Source organism: Chiloscyllium punctatum, chromosome 5, assembly GCF_047496795.1.
Source record: "Chiloscyllium punctatum isolate Juve2018m chromosome 5, sChiPun1.3, whole genome shotgun sequence".
Classification (NCBI taxonomy): Eukaryota; Metazoa; Chordata; class Chondrichthyes; order Orectolobiformes; family Hemiscylliidae; genus Chiloscyllium; species Chiloscyllium punctatum.
This window is the reverse complement of record NC_092743.1, coordinates 72,779,081-72,804,001: the sequence shown is the minus strand read 5'-3', so window position 1 is coordinate 72,804,001 and position 24,921 is coordinate 72,779,081. Positions and strand designations below refer to the sequence as shown.

The 24,921-nt window shown below is 42.3% G+C and overlaps 1 protein-coding gene across 1 annotated transcript in view; it reads right to left on the bottom strand.

The window, feature by feature from the left end:
* Positions 1–24,921, bottom strand: part of LOC140476793 (uncharacterized) — a 567,118-nt gene that overhangs the window by 158,928 nt on the left and 383,269 nt on the right. The window contains exons 39-40 of the mRNA XM_072569588.1: positions 22,084–22,238; positions 199–277 (exon numbers count right to left, since the gene is read on the bottom strand). Of these exons, the coding sequence (XP_072425689.1) occupies positions 199–277; positions 22,084–22,238 (234 nt within the window). The remainder of the gene's footprint in view (positions 1–198; positions 278–22,083; positions 22,239–24,921) is intronic.

Here is a 24,921-nt window from a genome sequence, read left to right as displayed (position 1 = left end):
CTGTAAACATTGAACTGACAAATGGTCAATTGACTCCCAAAAAGAGACAATAAGACTTGGCAGTCTCATATTGACAATTCGGCAGTAAACAGTACATTGAACCTTGCAGAGGTGTGGAAAAAATATAATTGTTTGATATCCGTATCAAATCAATATTGCTTACATAATGTTAAAGTGAAATATTGTGATTAGAAATACCTTTTCTCTGGCTATTGTATCCAATAACAATATCATGGAGTTTTCCAAGGTACACTGCACTAAATCTGAATATGTCCACCTGAAAATGCAGACATTTAGAAAAAAAATGTAAGTATCCTTCATTTCTTTACGTTAAGAAAAAATGTAAAATTTGGAGCTGCTTGGTCAGAGAATTGCATGTAAGTGAAGTCATTTCAAGGGTGGACTTTTCCCATGTCTTCATAAGATAGCCTTGGTGGGACATGCAACAGCAAACATTAAAAAATCAGATTCCTGATGTGCAGAACAAAAAAATTCTGATATTCTGATAAGTTTCAAAACAGCTAGTTATGAATTTCACTGAGTGGCAACTATGTTATTCTCATGTACGTTCATCTCAGTGGTAGTGAATCGTGCATTATTTCTATGTATCTGATTCTTCCCTTTTTCCTGAAAAACTAGATGATGCCAATTTCTGACATGAAAGTGTTACAACCTACCACTTGCTTCTCTTAGCCTTCAAATAGCTCCATTGTCTACACCATGTTTGCTCAATCATGTTTCACCCTTTTTTGTCAAACTCACCACTTCATCATGGCTGCTTTTGAACTAGTTCATACCACTCCAGCCCTTCAGGATTTCACTTTGGTCCTCACAGACACTTACTCCTTGCATGAGTTTGTCAGGTCTCCTTGTAAGCAGGAACATGTATGCACTTCATACACCTAAAATGAATGCGTCTTATGGTTTTTATCTGACATTCTTAGTGCTCACTTACGTTGCTCATTTTTGAGGCTGAGGTCTCTGGAGCTGGCATTACATTTCAGCACATAGACACTTCAGCCATAACCTATAGACTTTCTGTTTCTCTGGCTTGCACTGCTTTTTAGCATAACGGGAGAGGTAGGTAGTTTCTTACTGTGTAGAACAGTGAACAGCCAAGGGGCTGACATGTTTCTATACTAGGCAATTTCAATATCACACCTACAACATGTGTTAGGCACTCAGACAGAAACACATTACATGTGTTTCAACTAAGTGGCTACATTTGAAAGTGAAAGGAGACCATTCTTCAGTGGAGTTAAGGGGGACTATAATCAGCCATAGGGCTCCACCAAAGTTTGATCTCAGTCCAAGACGTTAGCTTCAGGCACTTGGTCTCAGTAGAATCTGGGGATCCTTGTGGTTTGTGAGTTAAGCAACAGTCAGGCCTGCAAGTCCAGTGCAATCAGTTATCAGATCACAAGCTCAGGTGCTATTGAGACTTGCATCCAGTGGTAGGGTTTTCCTCCCAAGTGAGTCCAGGAAATTTAGGCATCAATGGACGCGGCGTGGCGTTAAGGGGAAAGTGGAATGCTAAAGTCTGTGTTTGAGATTGATTTGACTGGATCACTGTAGGAATGATGATAGTGAAAGGGGACAATGACAGATAAAAGAGAGTGATCTTATTAGAACACAGGAAGGAGGGGAGAGCTTGCACAATTCACAAACATGCTAACGTCAATGTGAGAAGATTTCATAGCCAGCAAGGGCATGGAAATTTGCAAAGTAGTGGGCTCAGGGATGAACTGGAAAGAATAACCATAATGTAAAGGAACAAAAACAAAAATAGAAATTGCTGGAAAACTCAGCAAGTTTGGCAGCAACTGTGGAGAGAAATCAGAGTTAACATTTTGGGTCCAGTGACGCTTCTTTAGAACTCTGATATATAGGAGCTGAATGGAAATATGGATAGACAGAATGGTCATTATAGACAGAAGAATAATATAGCAACAATGCACCAAACATAACTATGTAATAATGAGATACAATGGCCACAAAGTGATTACTTTTTCTCTTCAGGGACAGAGTATAATTATTAATATGTCAGGAAAATCATGGATACACTGATTCTGTCATGTCACTTCATACACCACAAATTGCATTCAATTGATCGGTCTTCTGGCAACCATTAACATTACAAATTATGGTCTCAAACAATCATGATTGTGCGATACTTGGCATCAGTTGGCCCCATCATGTCAAATACACAAAACTATGTATAGCTGGGAGGATCAAAGTGTAGGCAAGCACTGTGGAATCTGCAATCAGGGCACAGATAAGCATTTCTGTGGCCACAAATGAAACACCAGGGTGTTATGTTGCCTTCCTGGTGCCAGAATCAAGGATATCTCTCAGTGGGCATGGGTTATTCTGATGGAGGATGGTGAGCAGCCAGAGGTTGTGGTCCACATTGTTACAGACAACAAAGCAGAAAGTGAAATGAGTTAGGAATTTCAGGGACTTAGGTAGGAATTTGAAGACCAGGACCTCCAGGATTACAAATTCATGATTACTTCCTGTGCCATATGACAGTGAGACTATGAAGAAGAAGATAGTACATTTAAATATGTGGCTAAAAAGCTGGTGTGGGAGCAAGGACTTTAGGTATGTGGATCATTGGGATGCCTTCCTGGGCAGGGGCAACCTGTGCAAGAAGGACAAGTGTCACCTAAACTGAAGGAGCACTGTGTCCTGGAACAGAGGTTTGTGCCACTCGGGAGGGTTAAACTAGGATAGCAGCGACCAGGAACCAGAGCGGTAGGTCAGCAAGTGAAATTATTGATGAGTCAAAGATTAAGGTCAGTAAGACTGAGGGGAAGAACACACTGGAGAAAGATGTCTGAACATGGAAGGACTGACAATCTGAGGTATATTTGAGGGAGATGAACTGAGAGCTTAGATTACATTAGAGTACATATAACTATGATGTTGTAGCTGTGACAGAGAATTGGTTGAGAGACAGAGTAGACTGATAGCTTAACATTCTGGGATTTTGATATTTCAGGCATGATAGAGAGAGATGTAAAAGAGGAGGGGGAGTTGCATTACTGATATCACTGTACTGGTGGAGAACACCTTGGAGGGCTCATCAAGCAAGACCATATGGGTAGAGCTCAGAAACAGGAAGGGTAGAATCCTGCGATTCTACTACATGCTTCCCAGCAGCCAGCGAGTGACCGACAAACATATACGTAGACAGATTATAGAAAAATGTAAAAACAACAAGGGTGTTGTGGTGCATGATTTCAACTTCCCCTAGATTGATGGGGACTCTCAGTGCCAGGACCTTGGACAGAGGGTAAATTTGTTAGGTGTGTCCAGGATGGTATTTGGAAACAATATTTAAATAGTGCAGCTTGGGAAAGGGCCATACTAGACCTGGCATTGGAGAATGAGCCCTGCCAGATGATCAACATTTCAAATGGGCAAACATTTTGGAAACAGTGCCAATAGTTCTGTAAATTTAAAGCTACTTATGGATAAGGACAAGAGTAGTCCTGAAGCAGTAATATGAAACTAGGGAAATTATGATGTTGTGGCCATAATGGAGATGTGGGTTTCACAGGGGCAGGAATGGTTGCTTGATGTTCCAGAGTTTAGAGTGTTAAAAAAGAACAGAGAGGGTGGAAAAAGAGGAGGGGCTGTAGCATTGCTAATCAAAGAGTGCATCACAGCTATAAAAGTGAAGGTTGTTGAGGAAGGTATGTCTACTGAGTCAGTATGGGTGGAAGTTAGGAAAAGCAAGAGAACAACCACCACATTGGGGGTTTTCTGCAGATCACCTAATAGTAGTAGAGAGATTGAAGATCTCATAGGTGGGCAGATTCTGGAAAAATGCAGATGTAGCAGGGTTGTTGTTATGGGTGATTTCAACTTTCCCAATATCGACTGGAACCGCCTAAGTGCAGATGGTTTGGACGAAGCCAGTTTTGTCAGGTGTGTTCAGGAGGTTTCTTTACTCAGTATGTGGACAGGCCAATGAGGGGAGAGGCCATTTTGGATTCTGTGCTCAGCAATAATCCAGGACAGGTGTCAGATCCAGGACAGGGAACACTTTGGTGACAGTGATCACAACTGCCTCACGTTTACCATAGCCTTGGAGAGGGAAAGGAGCAATTATCAAGAGAAGATATTTAATTGGGGAAAAGAAAATTATGACGAAATCAGATAGGAGTTGGGAAGTACAGACTGGGAGCAATTGTTCCACAGAAAGGGTACAGCATACATGTGGAGACTATTTAAGGAGCAGTTGTTGCGAGTGACGCACAAATTTGTTCCTCTGAGACAGGTAAGAAGGGATAAGATTAATAAATCTTCGATGACGAGAACAGAAGAGCTTCTCGTCAAAAGGAAAAAGGCAGCTTACATAAGGTAGAGGAAGCAAGGATTTAGCACAGCTTTAGAGGATTACAGCCTTGCTAGAAAGGAGCTCAGAAATGGACTGAGGAGAGCCAGGAGAGAGCACGAAAAAGGCTTGACAAGAAGGATTAGGGAGAACCCAAAGGCATTTTACCCATACATGAGGAATAAGAGAATGACCAGGGAGAAGGTAGGGCTGATCAGGGATAGTTGAGGGAACTTGTGCGTGGAATCTGAGCAGATAGGGGAAGCCCTAAATGAGATTTTTGCTTTGGTTTTCAATAAGGAAAGGGACCTTGTTGTGAATGAAAACTTTGAGGAGCTAGGATACAGGCTTGACCAGATCATGATTGATGAAGTTATGTGCTGGAAATTTTGGAAAACATTAAGATCGATAAGTCCCCAGGGCTAGACCAGATTTATCCCAGGCTGTTCTGGGAATCGAGAAAGGAGGTTGCTAAGCCGCTGGCGAGGGTCTTTGTCTCCCCACTCTCCATGGGAGTCATACCGGAGGATTGGAAGGAGGCAAATGTTGTTCCTCTTTTCAAGAAGGGCAATAGGGAAATCCCTAGTAATTACAGACCAGTCAGGCTTACATCTGTGGTCAGCAAAGTTGTGGAAAGAATTCTGAGGGATAGGATTTATGACTATTTGGCAAAGCATAGTGTGAATAAAGGCAGTCACAGCATGGCTTTGTGAGGGGTGGGTAATACCTCACAAACCTTATTGAGATCTTTGAGGAGGTGACAAGACAGGTCGATGAAGGTTGAGCAGTGGATGTGGTGTATATGGACTTCAGCAAGGCATTTGATAAGATTCCCCATGGTAGGCTCATTCATAATGTCAGGAAGTGTGGGATACAGGGAGATTTGTTTATCTGGATTCAGAATTGGTTGGCTGACAGAAAGCAGAGAGTGGTTGTAGATGGAAAGTATTCTGCCTGGAGGTCAGTGTTGAGTGGGGTCCTGCAGGGCTTGGGCCTCTGCTCTTTGTAGTTTTTATAAATGACTTGGATGAGGAGGTTGAGCTGTGGGTTAGTAAATTTTTAGATGACACAAAGATTGGAGGTTCCATTAATAGTATTGAGGTCTATTGCAGGCTGCAGTGCAACACAGACAGGATGCAGAGCTGGGCTGAGAAATGGGAGATGTAATTCAACCTGGATAAATGTAAAGTGATGCATTTTGGAAGGTTGAACTCAAATGCTGAATATAGGATTAAAGACAGGATTCTTGGCAGTGTGGAGGAACAGAGGAATCTGGGTGTACAAGTACATAGATCCCTCAAAGTTGCCACCCAAGTGGATAGGGTTGTTAAGAAAGCATATGGTGTTTTGGCTTTCATTAACAGGGGAATCGAGTTTAAGAGCCATGAGGTTTTGCTACAGTTCTACAGGTTACTGGTGAGACCACACTTGGAATATTGTGTCCAGGTCTGGTTGCCCTACTATAGGAAAGATACAGAGGCTTTGGAGAGGGTGCAAAGAAGGTTTACCAGGATGCTGCCTGGACTGGAGGGCTTGTCTTATGAAGAAAGGTTGAATAAGCTTAGACTTTTCTCTCTGGAAAGGAGGAGGAAGAGAGGAGACCTGATCGAGGTGTACAAAATAATGAGAGGAATAGACAGAGTCAATAGCCAGAGACATTTCCCCCAGGGCAGGATTGACTGGTACGAGGAGCCATAGTTTTGAGATATAGAAGAAAGGTATAGAGGAGACGTCAGAGGTAAGTTCTTTACGCATGGAATGCATTGCCAGCGGTGGTGGTGGAAGCAGAGTCATTAGGGACATTTAAGCGACTGCTGGATATGCACATGGATAACAATAAGTTGAGGGATGCATAGGTTAAGTATTACATTTTATATTAGGATTAAACCTTGGCACAACATTGTGGGCCTAAGGGCATGTTCTGTGCTGTACTTTTCTACGTTCTATGATAATTATAACTAGAGTTGCACAAGGACCTGGGTTCAATTCCACCTTGGGGTGACTGTCTGTGTGGAGTTTGCACATTCTGCCTGTGTCTGCGTAGGTTTCCTTTCGGTGCTATGATTTCCCCTCACAGTCCAAAGATGTGCAGGTTAGCTAGATTGGCCATGCTAAATTGCCCACAATGTCCAGGGATGTGCAGGCTAAATGGATTAGCCATGGTAAATGCAGGATCATAGGGCTGGGGGGAATTGGTCGACCTTTAGACAGGCAGTGTAGACTTGATGGACCAAATGACCTGCTTCCACACTGTTGGGATTCTATAAATATTAGGCAGGAACTGGGGAATATAGATTGGGGGTGGTTGTTTGAGGGTAAATCCGCATTTTGGAACCTTTTAAGGGTGAAGTGCTTAATGAATATTTTGCATCAGCATCCACAAAGGAGAAGGACATGGTAGATGGTGAGACCAAGGAGGATATGTTAATATTCTAGGGCATATCAATATGAAAAAGGAGGTGGTTGGGTGCTTTGAAAAGCATTAAGGTAGACAAGTCCCCAGGATCTGATGGGGATCTATCTGAGAATGCTAGGGGAGACAGTTAAGGAAATTACAGGGGCATTGTATGAAATCTCTGTATCCTATTTAGGCTCAGGTGAGGGCCCAGAGGACTGGAGAAGAGCAATGTTCATTTGTTCAAGAAGATCAACAGGGATAATCCAGGAAAATACAGACCAGTGAGCTTTATCTCAGTGGTATGGAAATTATTTGAGAAGGTTCAGAGGGATAGGATTTCCTCACATTTAGAAAAATATGGATTTATTAGCAATAGGCAGCATGATTGTGTCTCACACAAAATTTAATTTTTTTTTAGTAAGTTACAAAGAATATAGAATCACATGTACAGGAAGAGGTCATTCAGCCCATCAGGTCTATACAAACCCTCCAAAATGCATCCCATCCAGTCCCAATCCATTCCCATAGCCCCATAAATAGCATGGCTAACCCAACTAGTCTGCTCATCCCTGGACACTGTGGGGTAATTTATCATGGAAAATATACCTAACTTGCACTTCTTTGGACTGTGGTGGGAAACTTGAGCACCCAGTGGAAACACATGCAGCCAGCAAGAGAACAAGCAACCTCCACATAGACAGTCACCCAAGGCTGGAATCAAACCCAGGTTCCTGGTGCTATAAGGCAGCAGTGCTAACCACTGTGCCATCTTGTTACCCAGATGATGATTGATGAGGGCTGGGCATAATCTAAATGGATTTAGCAAGGCTCTTGCCAAGGTGTCTCATAGAAGCTGATACAAAATGTTTAGTCACATGGAATCAAGTAGTCTGGTAAGAATTGGCTTGGTCATAGAAGACAGAGAGTAGTGAGGAAGGGTGTTTTTCTGACAGAAGACCTGTGAATAGTGTTTTGCAGGAATCAGTGCTGGGATCCCTGTAGTTTGTAATATGCTTAAATGATTTGAAGGAGAATATAGGTAGCTTGATTAGTAAGTTGCAAGTTTTCATAAAACTTGGGGAGCTGTGGACAGTGAGGAGATTACCAGAGGATACAGCAGGATGTAGACAGACTGAAAATTTGGACAGAAATGGCAGATGCAGTTTAATGTGGACAAATGCAAAGTGATGTATTTTGGGAGATTTAATGAAGGAGGAAAATATATAGTAAATGGCAGAACCCTTAACTGCATCGACATACAGACTGATCTAGGCGTATACATAACTAGATCCTTGAAAGTGGCACGTATGTGGATAAGGTGGTCAAGAAGGCATGTGGCATCCTTTCCTTTATCTGTTGGGGCATAGACTATAAAAATAGGCAGGCCATATTGCAGCTGTATAGAACTTTAGTTGGACCACATTTAGAATATTGTGTACAGTTCTAGTTGCTACATTACTAGAAGGATGTAGAAGCGTTGGAGAGGGTAGAGAAATGGTTTACCAGAACATTGCCTAGTTTGAAGGGTGTTAGTATGAGGAGAGATTACACAAATTTGGTTTCTGTTCACTTGACATTGAAGGATGAGGGCTGCCTAACAGAAGTTTGAAAGATTATGAGGGTCATAGATAGAATGGATCATCTGAGTCTTTCTCAGAGTAAAAATGTCAATTACAAGGGGATGTAATTTTAAGTTAAAAGGAAGTAACTTAGAAGAAGATGTGAGAGGCAGGTTTTTTACACCAAGGGTGGAAGTAGCTGCAAGTGGAGTTGGTGGACATAGAAACAGTAGTAATACTTAAGAGACATCTTGACAGATGTATGAAGAGGCACAGAATAGAGGTGTTAGAGCTATGAACAGAAAAATGTTTTTCGTTCAGAAAAGCAACATGTGTCAACGAAGTCGTGATGGCCTGAAGGGCCTGTTTATAGAACATAGAACTGTACAGAACAGGAACAGGCCCTTTGGCCCATGATGTTGTGCTTAACATAACGCCAAATTAAAATAATGTCTTCTGCCTGCCCTTGATGCATATCCCTTCATTTTGTGCATATTCATGTGCTTATCTAGAAGTCTCTTAAACGCCCCTATAGTATCTGCTTCCACAACCACCCCGGCAATATGGTCCAGACTTCTACTACTCTGTGTAAAAATCTTGCCCCTCACATCTCCTTTAAACTTACCCCCTCTCACCTTAAACGCATACTCCCTAGTATCAGACATTTCAATTTTGAGAAAAAGATTCTGACCATCATCTATGCATCTCATAATTTTATAGACTTCTATCAAGTTTGCTCTCAGACTCTGTCACTCCAGAGAAAACAACCCAAGTTTTTCTAACCTTTCCTTATAGATCATATCCTCTAATCCCAGCAGCAAAATAGTAAATCTCTTCTGTACCCTCTCCAAAGCCTCCACATCCTTCATGTAATGTGGCAATCAGAATTGAGCACAATACTCTAAGTCTGGCTAATCCAAAGTATTATAAAGTTGCAACATGACATTCTGTCTCCTGTACTCAATTCTCTAAATAGTAAAGGCAAGCATCCCATACACCTTCTTTACCACCCAATCTATTCACGTGGCCACTTTCAGGGAGTTATGAACTTGAACCTTATGATCCCCCTCTACATTAATGCTGTTCAGGGTCCTGCCATTAGCTGTTTATATTTCCTTAACATTTGATCTTCCAAAGTGCAGCACCTCACACTCACTCAGATTAAACTTCATCTGCCATTTCACCGCTCATATCTGCAACTGATCTATATCCTGTTGTATCCTTTGACAACCTTCTACACTATCCACAATTCCACCAATCTTTTACCATCTGCAAACTTAATAACACACCCATCTACATTTTCCTATATGTCACAAAGAGCAGAGGTCCTAGTATGGATCCCTGGGGAGCACCCCTAGTCACGGACCTCCAGCTTGAAAAACAACTCTCCACCAGTATTCTCGGTCTTCTTTGGCTAAGCCAATTCTCAATCCAAATGGTCAAGTCCCTGTGGATCTCATGCGTCTTAATCTGCTGAATGACCCTATCAGAACGTACCTTGTCGAAAGCCTTCACTGCTCTACTCTCATCAATCACTTTTACCAGCACTTCGAAAATTTCAATCAAATTAGGAAGGCATGGCCTGTCCTGCAGAAAGCCATGTTGACCATCCCTAATTAGACCATTTCCAAATGTGTATAAATCCTATCCCCAAGAATTCTCTCCAATAGCTTACTCATCAGAATGTGAGACTGAACAGTAATTTCTGTGCAAAACCGTTCTTTGTTCTATGTAGATATATGACTGGAAGTCTCATTTAGTTTTACTATTTCTGCATTGTTATCTATAACTAACATGTTTCAGAGCTGCCATTTTCCACATCTAACTGTGAAGGGTGGCTGTTTTTAGGGAGGAGTTGCCATCATGGTGGAGAAGTGCCTGAAATTAACTCGCCCAATGTTGCATTAGCCCTTTAGTTTTGCAACGTAAATCTGCATAAGATTATATAGTGCATTGTCTTGGCATAACATTGGTGTATTTGTGAATGCCACTATGTGCGAGGCCATAATATGTCACTTTATTATGCCTGATGTAAGTTTAGATTAAAATAGATTGCTTACAGTGTGGAAACAGGCCCTTTGGCCCAACAAGTCCACACCGACCCTCCAAAGAGCAACCCACCCAGACCCATTCCCCTACACGTAACACTATGGGCAGTTTAGCATGGTCAATTCACCTAACCTGCACATTTTTAGACTGTGGGAGGAAACCGGAGCACCTGGGGGAAACCCACGCAGACACTGGGAGAATGTGCAAACTCCACACATACAGTTGCCTGAGGCGGGAAGTGAACCCAGGTCTCTGGCAGTGTGAGGCAGCAGTGCTAACCACTGTGCCACCGTGCCGCCCCAGTGATCCTAAGCAATGTTAGTGATAGCTGAAAATGGGTTGCTGGAAAAGTGCAGCAGGTCAGGCAGCATCCAAGGAGCAGGAGAATCGACGTTTCGGGCATAAGCCCTTCTTTCAGGCTCATGCCCGAAACATCGATTCTCCTGCTCCTTGGATGATGCCTGACCTGCTGCGCTTTTCCAGCAACACATTTTCAGCTCTGATCTCCAGCATCTGCAGTCCTCACTTTCTCCTCAATATTATTGATACACTGTTATATTTCCAAATTCCTGGCAGATTATCAGCTCACTCTTCTAGTTTGAGCAGTTATTTAGAGGGTTCTTTCCAACCTTTTTAGAAACCAGAATTCAATACTGAAAAAGATATTAAACTTCCAACGGGAGAAACAGCAGTTAAAGATCCTCCAAGAAGATAGAAGAAAATAAACAGGCACCAAATCTACCTGTCTCACTGTCATTACCAACATCTGTCAGAAATGAGTAAAAGTTCTAGACCACCAACAAACTGTTATCTATTGGGGCAAGATATATGCTCAGGAGGATTGGGCAGCCGTCCCATCACAATGCTCATCAAAATTACAGTTGCTCTGAATTTTATTAACAGAAGCTCATTCTAATAGCAACTAGTGACTTGTGAGACACCACCCAATTCTTGGTCCACAAATTCATCTGAGAAATCACAGATATTATCCATGTGTCCATTTTAACTTCAGAGGAATAGACAATAGGCCTCCTTAAATTAAGGCTTCGCTGCCTGGACTGTTCCAACAAAGTTTTTGCAGTATAGCCTAGAAAGAGTGTCTCACAACATTGTGGCTTCTGTACCCTTCATAACTGACAAAGAAGAAGCGCTCGTGATGGAGAAGAAATTGGAGCTCAAGAGCAATACTGAGCATGAAAATGATATCAAGAATTGTCTTGAAGGGTCATCTAACGAAGCCTGATACAAAAATGCACCATTCAGTTTGAGGGGGGCAGGTCGAACCTTATTAAAACCTGCTGAGCTGGATTTGGACTTGCTTTCATTGGGTGGTGTTGCACTGGTTATATGGCAGGTAGTCCCTGGTCGGTCTGCAGTGCATGTGAATTTAGTTATTTTTGAAGTCCTTGAATTATTCCACCTGAGGAAGGAGCAGTGCTCTGAAAGCTAGTGCTTCCAAATAAACCTGTTGGACTCTAACCTGGTGTTGTGTGATTTTTAAGCTTGTGCACCCCAGTCCAACACCGGCATCTCCAAACCTTGAATTTCCTTAACAATATGATTGTATGTTTAATATCTTCACCTGATCTCACCTTAATGTAATAGTCTTACAAAATTCTCCTTATTTTTTGGGGAGATAGCAGCAATTGGAGAGATAGAGCAGTAACTAGCAAGGCTTTTACGGCTTCAGTTAGCAGATAATATCAGAGTAGGAGAAAGTGAGGACTGCAGCTGCTGGAAATCAGCATCAAAAATTGTGGCCCTGGAAAAGCACAGCCGGTCTGGCAGCATCTGAGCAGTAGGAGAGTCAACATTTTCAGCATAAGCTCTTCATTCGACTCTCCTGCTCCTCAGATGCTGCCTGACCGGCTGTGCTTTTCCAGGGCCACACTTTTTGATGCTAACTTCCAGCAGCTGCAGTCCTCACTTTCTCCTATTCTGATACTATCTGCTAACTGAAGCCTTAGAATCCACCTAACCTCAAAAGCCTGGCTAGTTACTGCTCTATCTCTCCGATTGCTGCCATCTCCTAAAAGATTAGGAGGATTTTGTAAGACATCAAGGTAAAGATATTTGTAAGACATCAGGTAAAGATATTAAGCATACAATCATATGGATAAGGAAATATTTATTCAGCAACAGAAAAATTCAAGGACTTCAAAAATAACTAAGTTCACATGCACCACAGACTGACCTGCCATATAACCAACACAACACTACCAATAATATCAGACTGCTGTGTAGTGCAGTACTTCATGATAGGCAACAGGCTGGGGGAAATCACAAGGCACTTGTGAATGGAAAGCCGTTTCATGTGGTGCTCCGCAGGACCCTTGGGACTCTGCTGCATTATACAATAATGATTTGGAATTGAACATGAGGATCACAATTGGGAAACTTGCACACAACACAAAAATTGGCTGTGCGGTGGATAATGTAGAGGATAGCTATAAGCTCCAAAATTATATAGATGAGTTTGTGGTATGAGCAGAAAAGTGGAAGATGGAGTTGAAATCTGATAAGTGTGAGGTAATGCATTTTGGGAGGTCAAACAAGGGAACACATGATATACAGGAACATATTTAGACAGTTGGATGAAGAGATCTTGATGTGCAAGTGCATGTGTCCCTAAATCGTAGCAATATATTTTGGAAAGAGATATGGAAAGTTCTTCTTTATTTGTTAGAGGTATGGAACACAAAAGTAGGGATATAAATTGTATAAGGGACTGGCAAAGCCACAATTGGGGTATTGTGTGCAGTCCTGATCACCACATTTCAGGGAGGACATAATTGCTCTGATGAAGCGATCCATGTATGTGGTAGGTACTCATGTGACTCAGTCAATGTTGTCTATCTTACACGCTGCAGGCAAGGATGCCCAGAGGCATGGTAAATTGGCTAGACCAAACAGACGCTATGACAATGAATGAATGGACACTGTGCAGCAATCGCCAGCCAGGGATGTTCTCTCAGAGTCGGGGAACACTTTAGCGGTCAGGGACATTCGGCCTCAGATCTTCGGGTGACCGTCCTCCAGGGCAGATTTCAGGATACATAACAAAGCAGAATGTTCAAGCAGATGCTGATAGCCAAGCTCAATGTGCATGAGGATGGCCTCAACTGGGACCTGGGGTTACTCTCACACTCACTTTCGCTTCCCCTCACATGCACACACACACATATAAGTCTATGGGGTGAATTTGCATTTGCAGAATTGTATTTGCAGATACTTTCTATTTTGCTCAACAAAGCACACAATCAATGCAAGTAGTCAATCCATGTAACATTTTATGAATCCTTACTTTGGAAATAGAACCAGTCTGACTCAAGATTGGATTACACACAGACTCTAACTTTACACGTTCAACGTATTGTCTGAGCTGAAATGTCACCTTTTTTTACGAAACCTTAAGTTATCTCAGGAATGTGACTTGAAAGATGTCTGGGATTTACATATTAATAAATCAAAACCTGCAAATAATTCTAAAATATGAAAGACTTAACAGCAATCTAGGTTTGGTCAATATATCATATCAGTTGCATGAACTATGATTTTGTGCTATAAAATTGGGGTGGCACGGTGGCTAAGTGGTTAACACTGGTGGCTCACAGCACCAGAGTCCCAGGTCCGATTTCAACCTCAGGCGATTGTCTGTGTGGAGTTTGCACATTCTCCCTGTGTCTGCGTGGGTTTCCTCCGCGTGCTCTGGTTTCCTCCCACAGTCCAAAGATGTGCAGGTTAGGTGAATTGGCCATGCTAAATTGCCGGTAAATGTAGGGGAATGGGTCTTGGGTGGGTTGCTCTTCGAAGGGTTGATGTGGACTTGTTGGGCTGAAGGGCCTGTTTCCACATTGTAGGGAATCTAAGCTAAAAAAAAATCTATATTTTTTGATCCTACTTCACTGGCTACCTGCTGAAGGAGCAGCGCTCTGAAAACTTGCACTTCCAAATAAACCCCTTTGACTATAACCTGGTGTTGTGTGCTTTGTAATGTAATAATTTATCTGCAGAGAGTGCAGAGATGATTTACCAGAAAGATACCAAGGCTGCAGAATTGTAGTGATGAGGAGAGATTGGTAAGATTGAAGTTGTTTCCTTTGGAATGGAGAAGGCTGAGTGGTGAGTTGATTGAGGTGTATAAAACTGAGAGTGGTCGAGATAGAGTAGACAAGAGGAACCTGTTTTCTTTGGTGAAGAGTTTAAAAAAAAACAGGGGTCATAGGTTCAAGCTAAGGGGCAGAAGGGATGAGAGTAAAAACTTTATGCAGAGGGTAGTAGGTGGCGGGAATTCACTGCTTGAGTTGGTGGTGGAGGCAAAAGTCCTTTCACAAAGTACCTGGATCTGCACCTTAACTGCTATAAACTGCAGGACTACGGGCCATCTTCAGAAAGATGGGATTAGAAAGGGCATCTGAGTGTCTTTGGGTTGGCATGGACAAAATGGGTCAAATGGTTCCCTTCTGTGCTGTATCATATCTATGGTTCTAGTTCCTTCATTCACTTCTATTACTGGTTAGCCTTCAATGTTTAAGTGTTCACACAGATTGGTAAATTGCTCTGAAATGGTTAAGCATCCCTTTGCACATCACTTTATCTGAGAAAGGCAACACTTTGTGTAGCTTGTCTTGGCAGGTCACTATGCTTTAAGAAAAATGGAGATATGAATTTCCCACTGTACACCTCCTAGCATTGAATGGTGGCATGCTCCCTTGTAAAGCATGGAATGGAATGTTGCCTGCAGACATGTGTGGAATCATTACTGAATTCATACTCACAAGGACAGTACGTATGTGGAATGGATAGGCCCAAGCTTATTGCTTGTAGTCGCAGTGTTATGCAACTTAAAGTGCAAACACTTGGCTGCAACAATCCATGTCATGGTACAAACATCCCTGACGTTTGATGGTCAAGGAGTTGGGTTGCATGTGAATACTGAGCATATTTGTCCTTAACAGCTTCTTTCATCTTTGTGACATCTGAACAGGCTGCTGGTACATCAAATAGGTGCAACATCAGCAGGTCTGAAAGTGAAAATTATGCCAGAGCAGACACCTTAAGAATGTAAGTGAAGATATTGTTACAAAAATGCAAGGTTATTTTAAATGTGTCACCTATGTGATCTATGCACCTCAATAAGCGTTTCCCTTCATTTTTGTCCCAGTACTTCTAAGTGCAGTCCTGATATCCTGATGGGATGCAGGGAGTCTGTTCTCTATTGGCCTGTTAGACTGGAAGACTTGGCTGGTTCACACCAGGCTACCTGAGCCTAGAGGGCTCTGGAATGTCAAGAAGGTCTTGCCCAATGCAGGTCCAGCTCCTCGATTTAGACTTCTGCAGGCATGGACACCAAAGGCAAAGGGGAGGCAGAAAGGTACACATTTGTGGAGTGTCCCGAGAGGAAGCTTCTGACAGACCAGTATGTGGCTATTCTTCCATCTGGATACCAGCTGGAACTGTCCTGTCTTCCTGAGAGGATGGGACACCTGAAGGGAGCTTGATGTGTCCATCCCCCTCCCACCTTAAATACTTAGTCATGGCAATATACATCTGTGCACCTATCTTACAGACATTGTGAGGAACATACCTCCTGATTCCTCAAACTCTGTCCACCATTTACAAGACACATTCAAGAATGATTGAATGTTCCCCACTTGCCTGGATGGGTGCACTTGCAAATATACACAAGAAGCTTGATACCAGGACAAAGCAGCTTGCTTGATTGGTAAAATATCCACAAATATTTGCTCCCTCAATTGCAATAGTGTATAGTACCTAAATTTGATTTGATTTTATTGTCATATATACTCAAGTACAAAAGTACAAGAGTACAGTAGAATGTTTAACAGGTTGCCACCTCGGTACAGAATCTTAAGAACAAGGCAAAAAGAAAGAACTTAAAAGTTAAACTTTGCAGTAATTGCAGTACAGTGATGTCTTCTTAGTTCTGAGCAGAAAATAAAGAAATAAAGCTGAAAGTTCAAATACTACAGTCTTTCTTAAGTGCTTAACCATAGTGGGACTGCACATCGAGGAATCCCTCAAGACCAGAAGTCCATACTGAAGCCACCTTGGGCCAAGATACTGCAATGGGCCACTGTGAGATCGCCACACTGGGCCGAGTGTCTGCTAAGTCAGGCTGAGAGTCCACCCAGCCAGGCCAGGAGGCTGCTCTGCTGGTCCTGCACTGTGGTTGAGTGTCCGTGTTGGAAGAACAAAGAAGAGAGAAGGAAAAGAAACACAAAAGAGAAGAAAAAAAAAGAGAAAAGAGAGGGAATGGATGGAACAGATGAGCTCCATCCATAGCATCCTACTCCACTGCATTTTTGGAATGCACCTTAAAAGATGCACTACAGAAGTTCACCAATGACCCTTGAACAGCAGCTTTCAAACCTACAACTACTTCCAGTTAGAAGGATAAGGGCAGCAGGTATATGGGAACACCAGCACCTGTAGATTTCCCTCCAAGCCACTCACCATCTTCACTTGTGAATATATCGTTGTTCCTTCCTGGAATTCCCTTCCTAAAAATATTGGTCAACCAACAGCTCACAGACTACATCAGTTTAAGAGAGCAGCTCACCACCTTCTCAAGGGCAACAAGTGAAGAGCAGCAAATGTTCACCCAGCCAGTGATGCCCACATCCCATAAGTGAACTAAAAAATTTTGTCCATGGAAGTAGCCAAATGTGTGTGTTCTGGAGCTAGCATGATACTCTTAATACGGTGGCGGCACAGTGGTTAGCACTGCTGCCTCACAGCACCACAGACCCGGGTTCAATTCCTGCCTCGGGCAACTGTCTGCGTGGAGTTTGCACATTCTCCCAGTGTCTGTGTGGGCTTGCTCCGGTTTCCTCCCACAGTCCAAAGATGTGCAGGTTAGGTGAATTGGCCATGCTAAATTCCCTGTATCGTTAGGTGAAGGGGTAAATGTAGGAGAATAGGTCTGTGTGGGTTGCTCTTCGGAGGGTCGGTATGGACTTGTTGGGCCAAAAGGGCCTGTTTCCACACTGTAAGTAATCTAATCTAATCTAATCTAATGGACTCCTTCATCCTTTAATCCATTTTACTCATTGCCTCTGACAAAAGTGCTGGCTGTTCGTGAACCTCTCTGTGAATTTTGATGAAGGCAGAGACTATGGGATCATCCTCTGTCTGGAGCTGAGCAGGTGCCTGGTCTTTGGCTGTCATCAATGTCATGGACATGTGGCATTTCATCCTTGACCAACTGCATAGACATTTTCAATAATGCACTCAGCAGATCATGTTCATGAATCTAATCTAGAAAGAGAACCAACAGAGGTGGAAATCTGAACTGGTCAAGGATGTAGATTAAACATTTGCTGGTCAAATGAAGATAAATTGGCTTCTCCTCAGAAGTGGAGGTTGAGCTTACTGTCAATTCTGCTGGCTTACCTCTCATTACAGTTCACTGGAATCCACTAATACTGAAATAAGAGAAGAAATTGGATATAATAAAGTAATAAAAGATTGTTTAGGATAAAGTGAATAAGCACTGGTGCTAATGTTCATACAGGTCTCAGTGTATCCACATGACCAGTTACCACCTTCTCTGGCTAACTGCAGCATTTTCTCCTCATACATAGAACATAGAACAATACAGCACAGAACAGGCCCTTCGGCCCACGATGTTGTGCCGAACTTCTAACCTAGATTAAGCACCCATCCATGTACCTATCCAAATGACGCTTAAAGGTCGCCAATGATTCTGACTCTACCACTCCCACGGGCAGCGCATTCCATGCCCCCACCACTCTCTGGGTAAAGAACCCACCCCTGACATCTCCCCTATACCTTCCACCCTTCACCTTAAATTTATGTCCCCTTGTAACACTCTGTTGTACCCAGGGAAAAAGTTTCTGACTGTCTACTCTATCTATTCCTCTGATCATCTTATAAACCTCTATCAAGTCACCCCTCATCCTTTGCCGTTCCAACGAGAAAAGGCCGAGAACTCTCAACCTATCCTCGTACGACCTATTCTCCATTCCAGGCAACATCCTGGTAAATCTTCTCTGCACCCTCTCCAAAGCTTCCACATCTTTCCTAAAGTGAGGCGACCAGAACTGCACACAGTACTCCAAATGTGGCCTAACCAAAGTCCTGTACAGCTGCAACATCACCTCACGACTCTTGAATTCAATCCCTCTGCTAATGAACGATAATACTCCATAGGCCTTCTTACAAACTCTATCCACCTGAGTGGCAACCTTCAAAGATCTATGTACATAGACCCCAAGATCCCTCTGTTCCTCCACCTGACCAAGAACCCTACCATTAACCCTGTATTCCGCATTCTTATTTGTTCTTCCAAAATGGACAACCTCACACTTGGCAGGGTTGAACTCCATCTGCCACTCCTCAGCCCAGCTCTGCATCATATCTAAGTCCCTCTGCAGCCGACAACAGCCCTCCTCACTGTCCACAACTCCACCTATCTTCGTATCATCTGCAAATTTACTGACCCACCCTTCGACTCCCTCATCCAAGTCATTAATAAAAATTACAAACAGCAGAGGACCCAGAACTGATCCCTGCGGAACTCCACTTGTAACTGGGCTCCAGGCTGAATATTTACCATCTACCACCACTCTCTGACTTCGACCGGTTAGCCAGTTTTCTATCCAATTGGCCAAATTTCCCTCTATCCCATGCCTCCTGACTTTCCGCATAAGCCTACCATGGGGAACCTTATCAAATGCCTTACTAAAATCCATGTACACTACATCCACTGCTCTACCCTCATCCACATGCTTGGTCACCTCCTCGAAGAATTCAATAAGACTTGTAAGGCAAGACCTACCCTTCACAAATCCGTGCTGGCTGTCCCTAATCAAGCAGTGTCTTTCCAGATACTCGTAAATCCTATCCCTCAGCACCCTTTCCATTACTTTGCCTACCACAGAAGTAAGACTAACTGGCCTGTAATTCCCGGGGTTATCCCTATTCCCTTTTTTGAACAGGGGCACAACATTCGCTACTCTCCAGTCCCCTGGTACCACCCCCGTTGCCAGTGAAGACGAGAAGATCATTGCCAACGGTACTGCAATTTCCTCTCTTGCTTCCCACATAATCCTAGGATATATCCCGTCAGGCCCGGGGGACTTGTCTATCCTCAAGTTGTTCAAAATGTCCAACACATCTTCCTTCCTAACAGGTATCTCTTCTAGCTTAACAGTCCGTTTCACACTCTCCTCTTCAACAATACGGTCCCTCTCGTTCGTAAATACTGAAGAGAAGTACTTGTTCAAGACCTCTCCTATCTCTTCCGACTCAATACACAGTCTCCCACTACTGTCCTTGATCAGACCTACCCTCGTTCTCGTCATTCTCAGGTTTCTCACATATGCATAGAATGCCTTGGGGTTATCCTTGATCCTATCCGCCAAGGATTTTTCATGCCCTCTCTTAGCTCTCCTAATCCCTTTCTTCAGGTCCCTTCTGGCTATCCTGTATCCCTCCACTGCTCTGTCTGAACCCTGTTTCCTCAACCTTATGTAAGCCTCCTTCTTCCTCTTTACTAGACATACAGGTTGAGAAACTTAACATCTGCTACTCTACTGGCACTTTTGCTTTCTTGAGCTGTTTCTGAGAGATTCTGTCTCATAATGGCACAACAGGAGGGACTGATATGATGGAAGTGGATGAATGAAGTGATTGTCATGAAGCAGGAGTAGGAGAGATGGTGAGGTATCTCCAGTGAGTAAGTAAGGAGTGCAATGCGCAGGAAGAATGAGTAGTTTTGGAGGATGAGGTGAGTAAGTGTTGAGCTGTATTCAGTAATGAGGTTGCAGTCCTTGAGACTTAGTGAGAGATGTGTGCAGTGGCAGTTAGCATCAGTAATGGTGGCCCTTTGTATGTGAGGTAGCAGAAAAAAAGATGGTGGCCTTTACTTATAAATACAGAAGATCATTAACCTTCTTTCAGCACTGCTGGTCATTTGTTTTTTAGTCCACACGAACCTCGACCACTTTCTCTGTCCAGGCAGTATTTGATGATGTGGCATCCTTTGGTAATCTGAAGGAAAAGATACTGCCACTCTGTACAACCACCCTGGTCACCCTGCCGTGAAATGAGGTGCCAGCTTCTATTTCTGTATCACCTGCTGGGTTCCAATAGTGTAGGATCATAATGTGAGGATCAGTTTCTGGTTTGTTATAGAATACGGTGCTAGTGCGGTGAATGTCACAAACGGCCAGCAAAGGTGAGCATTTTTACTACTTCTTCTGTAAAATTGCATGAAATAGATGCCAAAGAGGTCAGTTCCATAATTAATAAAATAAAGAACAGAGAATTGCATGGGAAAGGTCAGCGGAGATCACCATGGACTATCTGTCATGAATCCCACTGATTAAACCAATTTGCTAAACACTGGCAAAATTCAGCCCCAATTTTTTGATGGTTTCTATTATCCACACACCACTAGTACTCATTTAAATGCATTGAAATCAAATTTCTCCCTGTTAGAACTACTCTTGAGTGAAGAATCATTAACAGCACTACCTCAAAGTGATTTTTCTAAAATCTTGTGCAACTAAAACTTGAACATACTTTTGCTGACTACATTTTTCACAACATATTGTTGCACAATCTATTTGTGAGTGATAAGGGAAAATTATTTTGTCTTCTATCTACTAAACATGTAAACAAATGACTAAGTAGCACGAAATAAAATGACAGCTAATGGAGTTCATTGCATCTACCTTGAAATTAAATGGGATAATTTTGGTTTAAAATTCACAGCAGTACAGCATTCGTTAAACAAACTCAACAAGACCTTTTATTAAAGAAGTACATGGCAAGCCCAAAAAGAGAATTGGCAGTTCTGGACATAATTTTCAGGAACTAGTCAAGCTGAAAGGGGTTTGCAGGGAGAGCAGCTTAGCATGGCAAGAAATAGCATAGGCTCTGACCATCATTCTTCAATCCATTCTAGCTTAAGAATGGTGGTGGAGGATAGGAGGATGGGTGACATTGTACTAGTGCTTAAAAAGAGAGAAAGGAATAGCCTGAGTAACTGTAGGCCAGTTCAATATTGGATAAACTACAGGAAAACGAAATTGCAATATAATTTGCTATTCAAGTAGGCAATAACTGACCAATGATAACCAACATAGACTGCAGAAGAGAAGTTTGTGCCTAATAAACTGATTAAAAATTTTGAGGCATACTGACATTTGATGTAATCTAGACTGATCTTTTATAAGGCTTTTGATAATGTTCTGACATGGCATACTCATAAAAAAAATACAAAAAAAAGGATACAATGGCAAGTGAAAAATATGAATCAAGGTTGGCTGGCAGAACATCTTCAGCAAAGTGGCAAAGGTGAAAACAATGCTTTAGCATTTTAATTAACTTTGGAGAAAGCATACTGGAAGGAAAATAGGCTCAGTTACCCAACAGACTGTAGCATTAGTAAAAAATATAAAGTGTGAAGCGAAATATCTGGTCTATTCATAACTGTGCACACTTTTAAAAATGCTGAATATTATCTACATACTGACTAATTGAGAATGTGTGGCTAAATCAACGCTCATACATTTGTTATAATACAAACAGAAGAAACGAAAAACTACATTGTTGTTATGACTGTGGTGAAAATTGGTTGGATTAGCAGAAATTGCAAACGTTTGCAAAAAAGGAAAAGATAAGGTCACAACTACAGCGTCATAATCAGAATATAGTGTAAATCTATGACTGAAACTTACCTTTCCTTTATCAAAAGTGACAAGTTCTGAATTAGATTTTGTCAGCCACTGTTTTCCAGAGTCTCCCTTGTCTCCATGGACAATAATGAAAACTGTTCCAACAGCACCTGCATTTGCTTCATCTCCAGTGTGTATATGAACACTATATTCCACAACTAAATTGAGTAACAATGTAACAATTGAGTAACCCATCAGGTAGCGCTTAAAATGTATAAAATAAGAACATTTGCACATGAAAGTTGTATTACTTTTGTTATAAAGCATAGAGACTTCTTTTGGGGAACTGTTGGCTATATAGAGAAGTTTTACCTGAAGTTTATTTTTATACCCATTGCACTGGATTGGGGACAGTAGAGTAATGACAAGGTAAGTTTCATGAGTACTTTGGTGGGACCATCTACTGCCACAGAGACTATCACTGTGACAAGGAAGTGGCAGAATCAGCTGCTGAGCCATCTTATGGCGATCCCAACACTTTATCCTGCTGAATGGAAATTAAAAAAACTTCCCTCAAGTGAAAACAAGATGTTTTGAATGCTGGAAGCTAAACTTCTAAAAATGCTGAAAATACACAGCAAGCCAGAAATTACTTAAAATGAGTTATTGGAAAATGTTGATCAGGATCTGACTGATGAATGAAAGATCATTGAGACCAAATGCTGGGCTCAATCACATGCAGGCAGTGAGACTGTAGTGGCACCTGCTCAGTGCAATCTCTTAATTGGTTCCCATCAGGACAATTCAGAGTGGTGGGCAATTCTCCTCATTGCCAGCTCAAACCCAGAGCTGACACTTATCTCCATTAGTTGGACAGCTGCTGACGCTGCAAGAACAAGAAAACATTTCCATTTTAAAGTGTCCATATTGGAGTTTTAATTGGTTTTTCTCTGCCAGGAACTGACAGGCAAGCAGTCCTGAGCAATCAGAACAGTAAGGGATGATAACACAGGGCTGTCTGGGTGGATGTTGTAACTAGACCCTCCTCCTGAGCCCACAAATTGGAATGGAACTTCCAGCAACTGGTAGCTTAGTGAGAGAGGGCAGCTCAAGCAGTTGTGCCAGATCTTCCAGCAGCAGATAGCAACTGAGAGGAGGGCACCGAGCACAGCAACCAGAGCAATTGAACAAATTCTGTCTGGAGGAAATGGTATCTATTTGTGAAGGATAAGATAGGCAATGGATTTCCTCAAACAGATGCCAACCACAGGCTTATTTCCATGTGAATACTATTTTTCTTGTTTAACCTTAATTTCTCTTTACGTTTGTAATGACCTGATGCAGGTGGAATAAAGAATCCATGTTTAATGATCTTTGGGCAAACCATGTGTCCAAATTTCATGCTACAGAATATAATTCCCTTGAACAGGAAGCTACTGGTAGTACAGGAGTTCAGCTGGCTGGATGGCTGGCGAGTGTTGCCAACAACGCAGGTTCAACTCTCACACCAATTGAGGTTACCTTCTTAACTTCACCTCATCTCAACTCTCACCTGAGATGGGGTGACACTCAAACATTTCTCACAATACTCTAAATGTGGTCTGACTAGAACTTTATAAAGTTTCAGAAGTACTTCCCTATTTTATATTCTAGTTCTCTTGAGATGAATGATAACATTTAAGGAAACATCAACAACATTATCAACTAATATCTGTTCATGAGTAACTTGCTCATTGATGTTAAGGATACTAAAACTATTTAGTTCCAAACCTGCTTATAACTTTCCACCAAAAGAGAAAATGCTGGAAAATCTCAGCAGGTCTGGCAGCATCTGTAAGGAGAGAAAAGAGCTGATTTTTCTATTCTAACTGACCCTTTGTCAAAGCTAAAAAAAAGGGGAGAAATAGGGAGGTATTTATACGAGGCTGAGAGAAGGTGAGTCATGGCTCCAGAAGCTAAGGTAGCAATAAAGGGATGATATTTAAAAGAGAAAATGCTGGAAAATCTCTGCAGGTCTGGCAGCATCTGTAAGGATATCATTTAAGTGTAATGGTGAAGTGGTTGCTTTGCATCGGATAGTTCTGAATTTCTTGACTGATTCTGGAATATCTTTTCCAAGTGCATGACACTTCACCACAGCCCTTCAGTGCCTACTTGGCCTTTTCCACTCCATCCTTGATTACCAATAGTTTCAGTTTGTAACGATTCCTTGCTGCCAGACTTGTTTAGAACAGCATCCAATCTACTGACTTGAATATTCACTCCCTTTCTCAGTGCTCTGAATATACTATTTCGTACTGATGAAGGAGCAGTGCTCTGAAAGCTAGTGCTTCCAAATAAACCTGTTGGACTATAACCTGGTGCTGTATGATTTTGAACTATTTAGAACTGGCTTGTTTCACTGCCAGTTCAGATGTCAGGATCTGGCCTGTCGTGCAGCCCTATGCAGCCAACTGAGCTGATATTCAAAGTACAGCTAAATGGATGAGTGCCACAGACTCTATCAACAAACACGTCGACCTGGACCCAATATACCGGCCACTACAGCGGACAGCTGGAACTGACAACCGGAAGCGGCAGAGACAGGCCACTATAAATGCCAGAGAAAACAGCACAGAAGTGCTTCACAGGAGGCTCCCAAGCACTGAGGATGTCACCTAGACAGGGGACGAAACGTTTGCAAGACAAATTCCCAGCTCGGCGAACAGAACCACAACAATGAGCACCCGAGTTACAAATCTTCTCCCAAACTTTGAACCTAAAGAGCCCGACACCATTAACCAGCAAAATGGATGTCATTTACAAAATATCATGCCAGGACTGTGACAAACACTACATTGGACACAGGCAGAAAACTAGCCACCAGGATACATTACACAAACTAGTCACCAAAAGGCATGA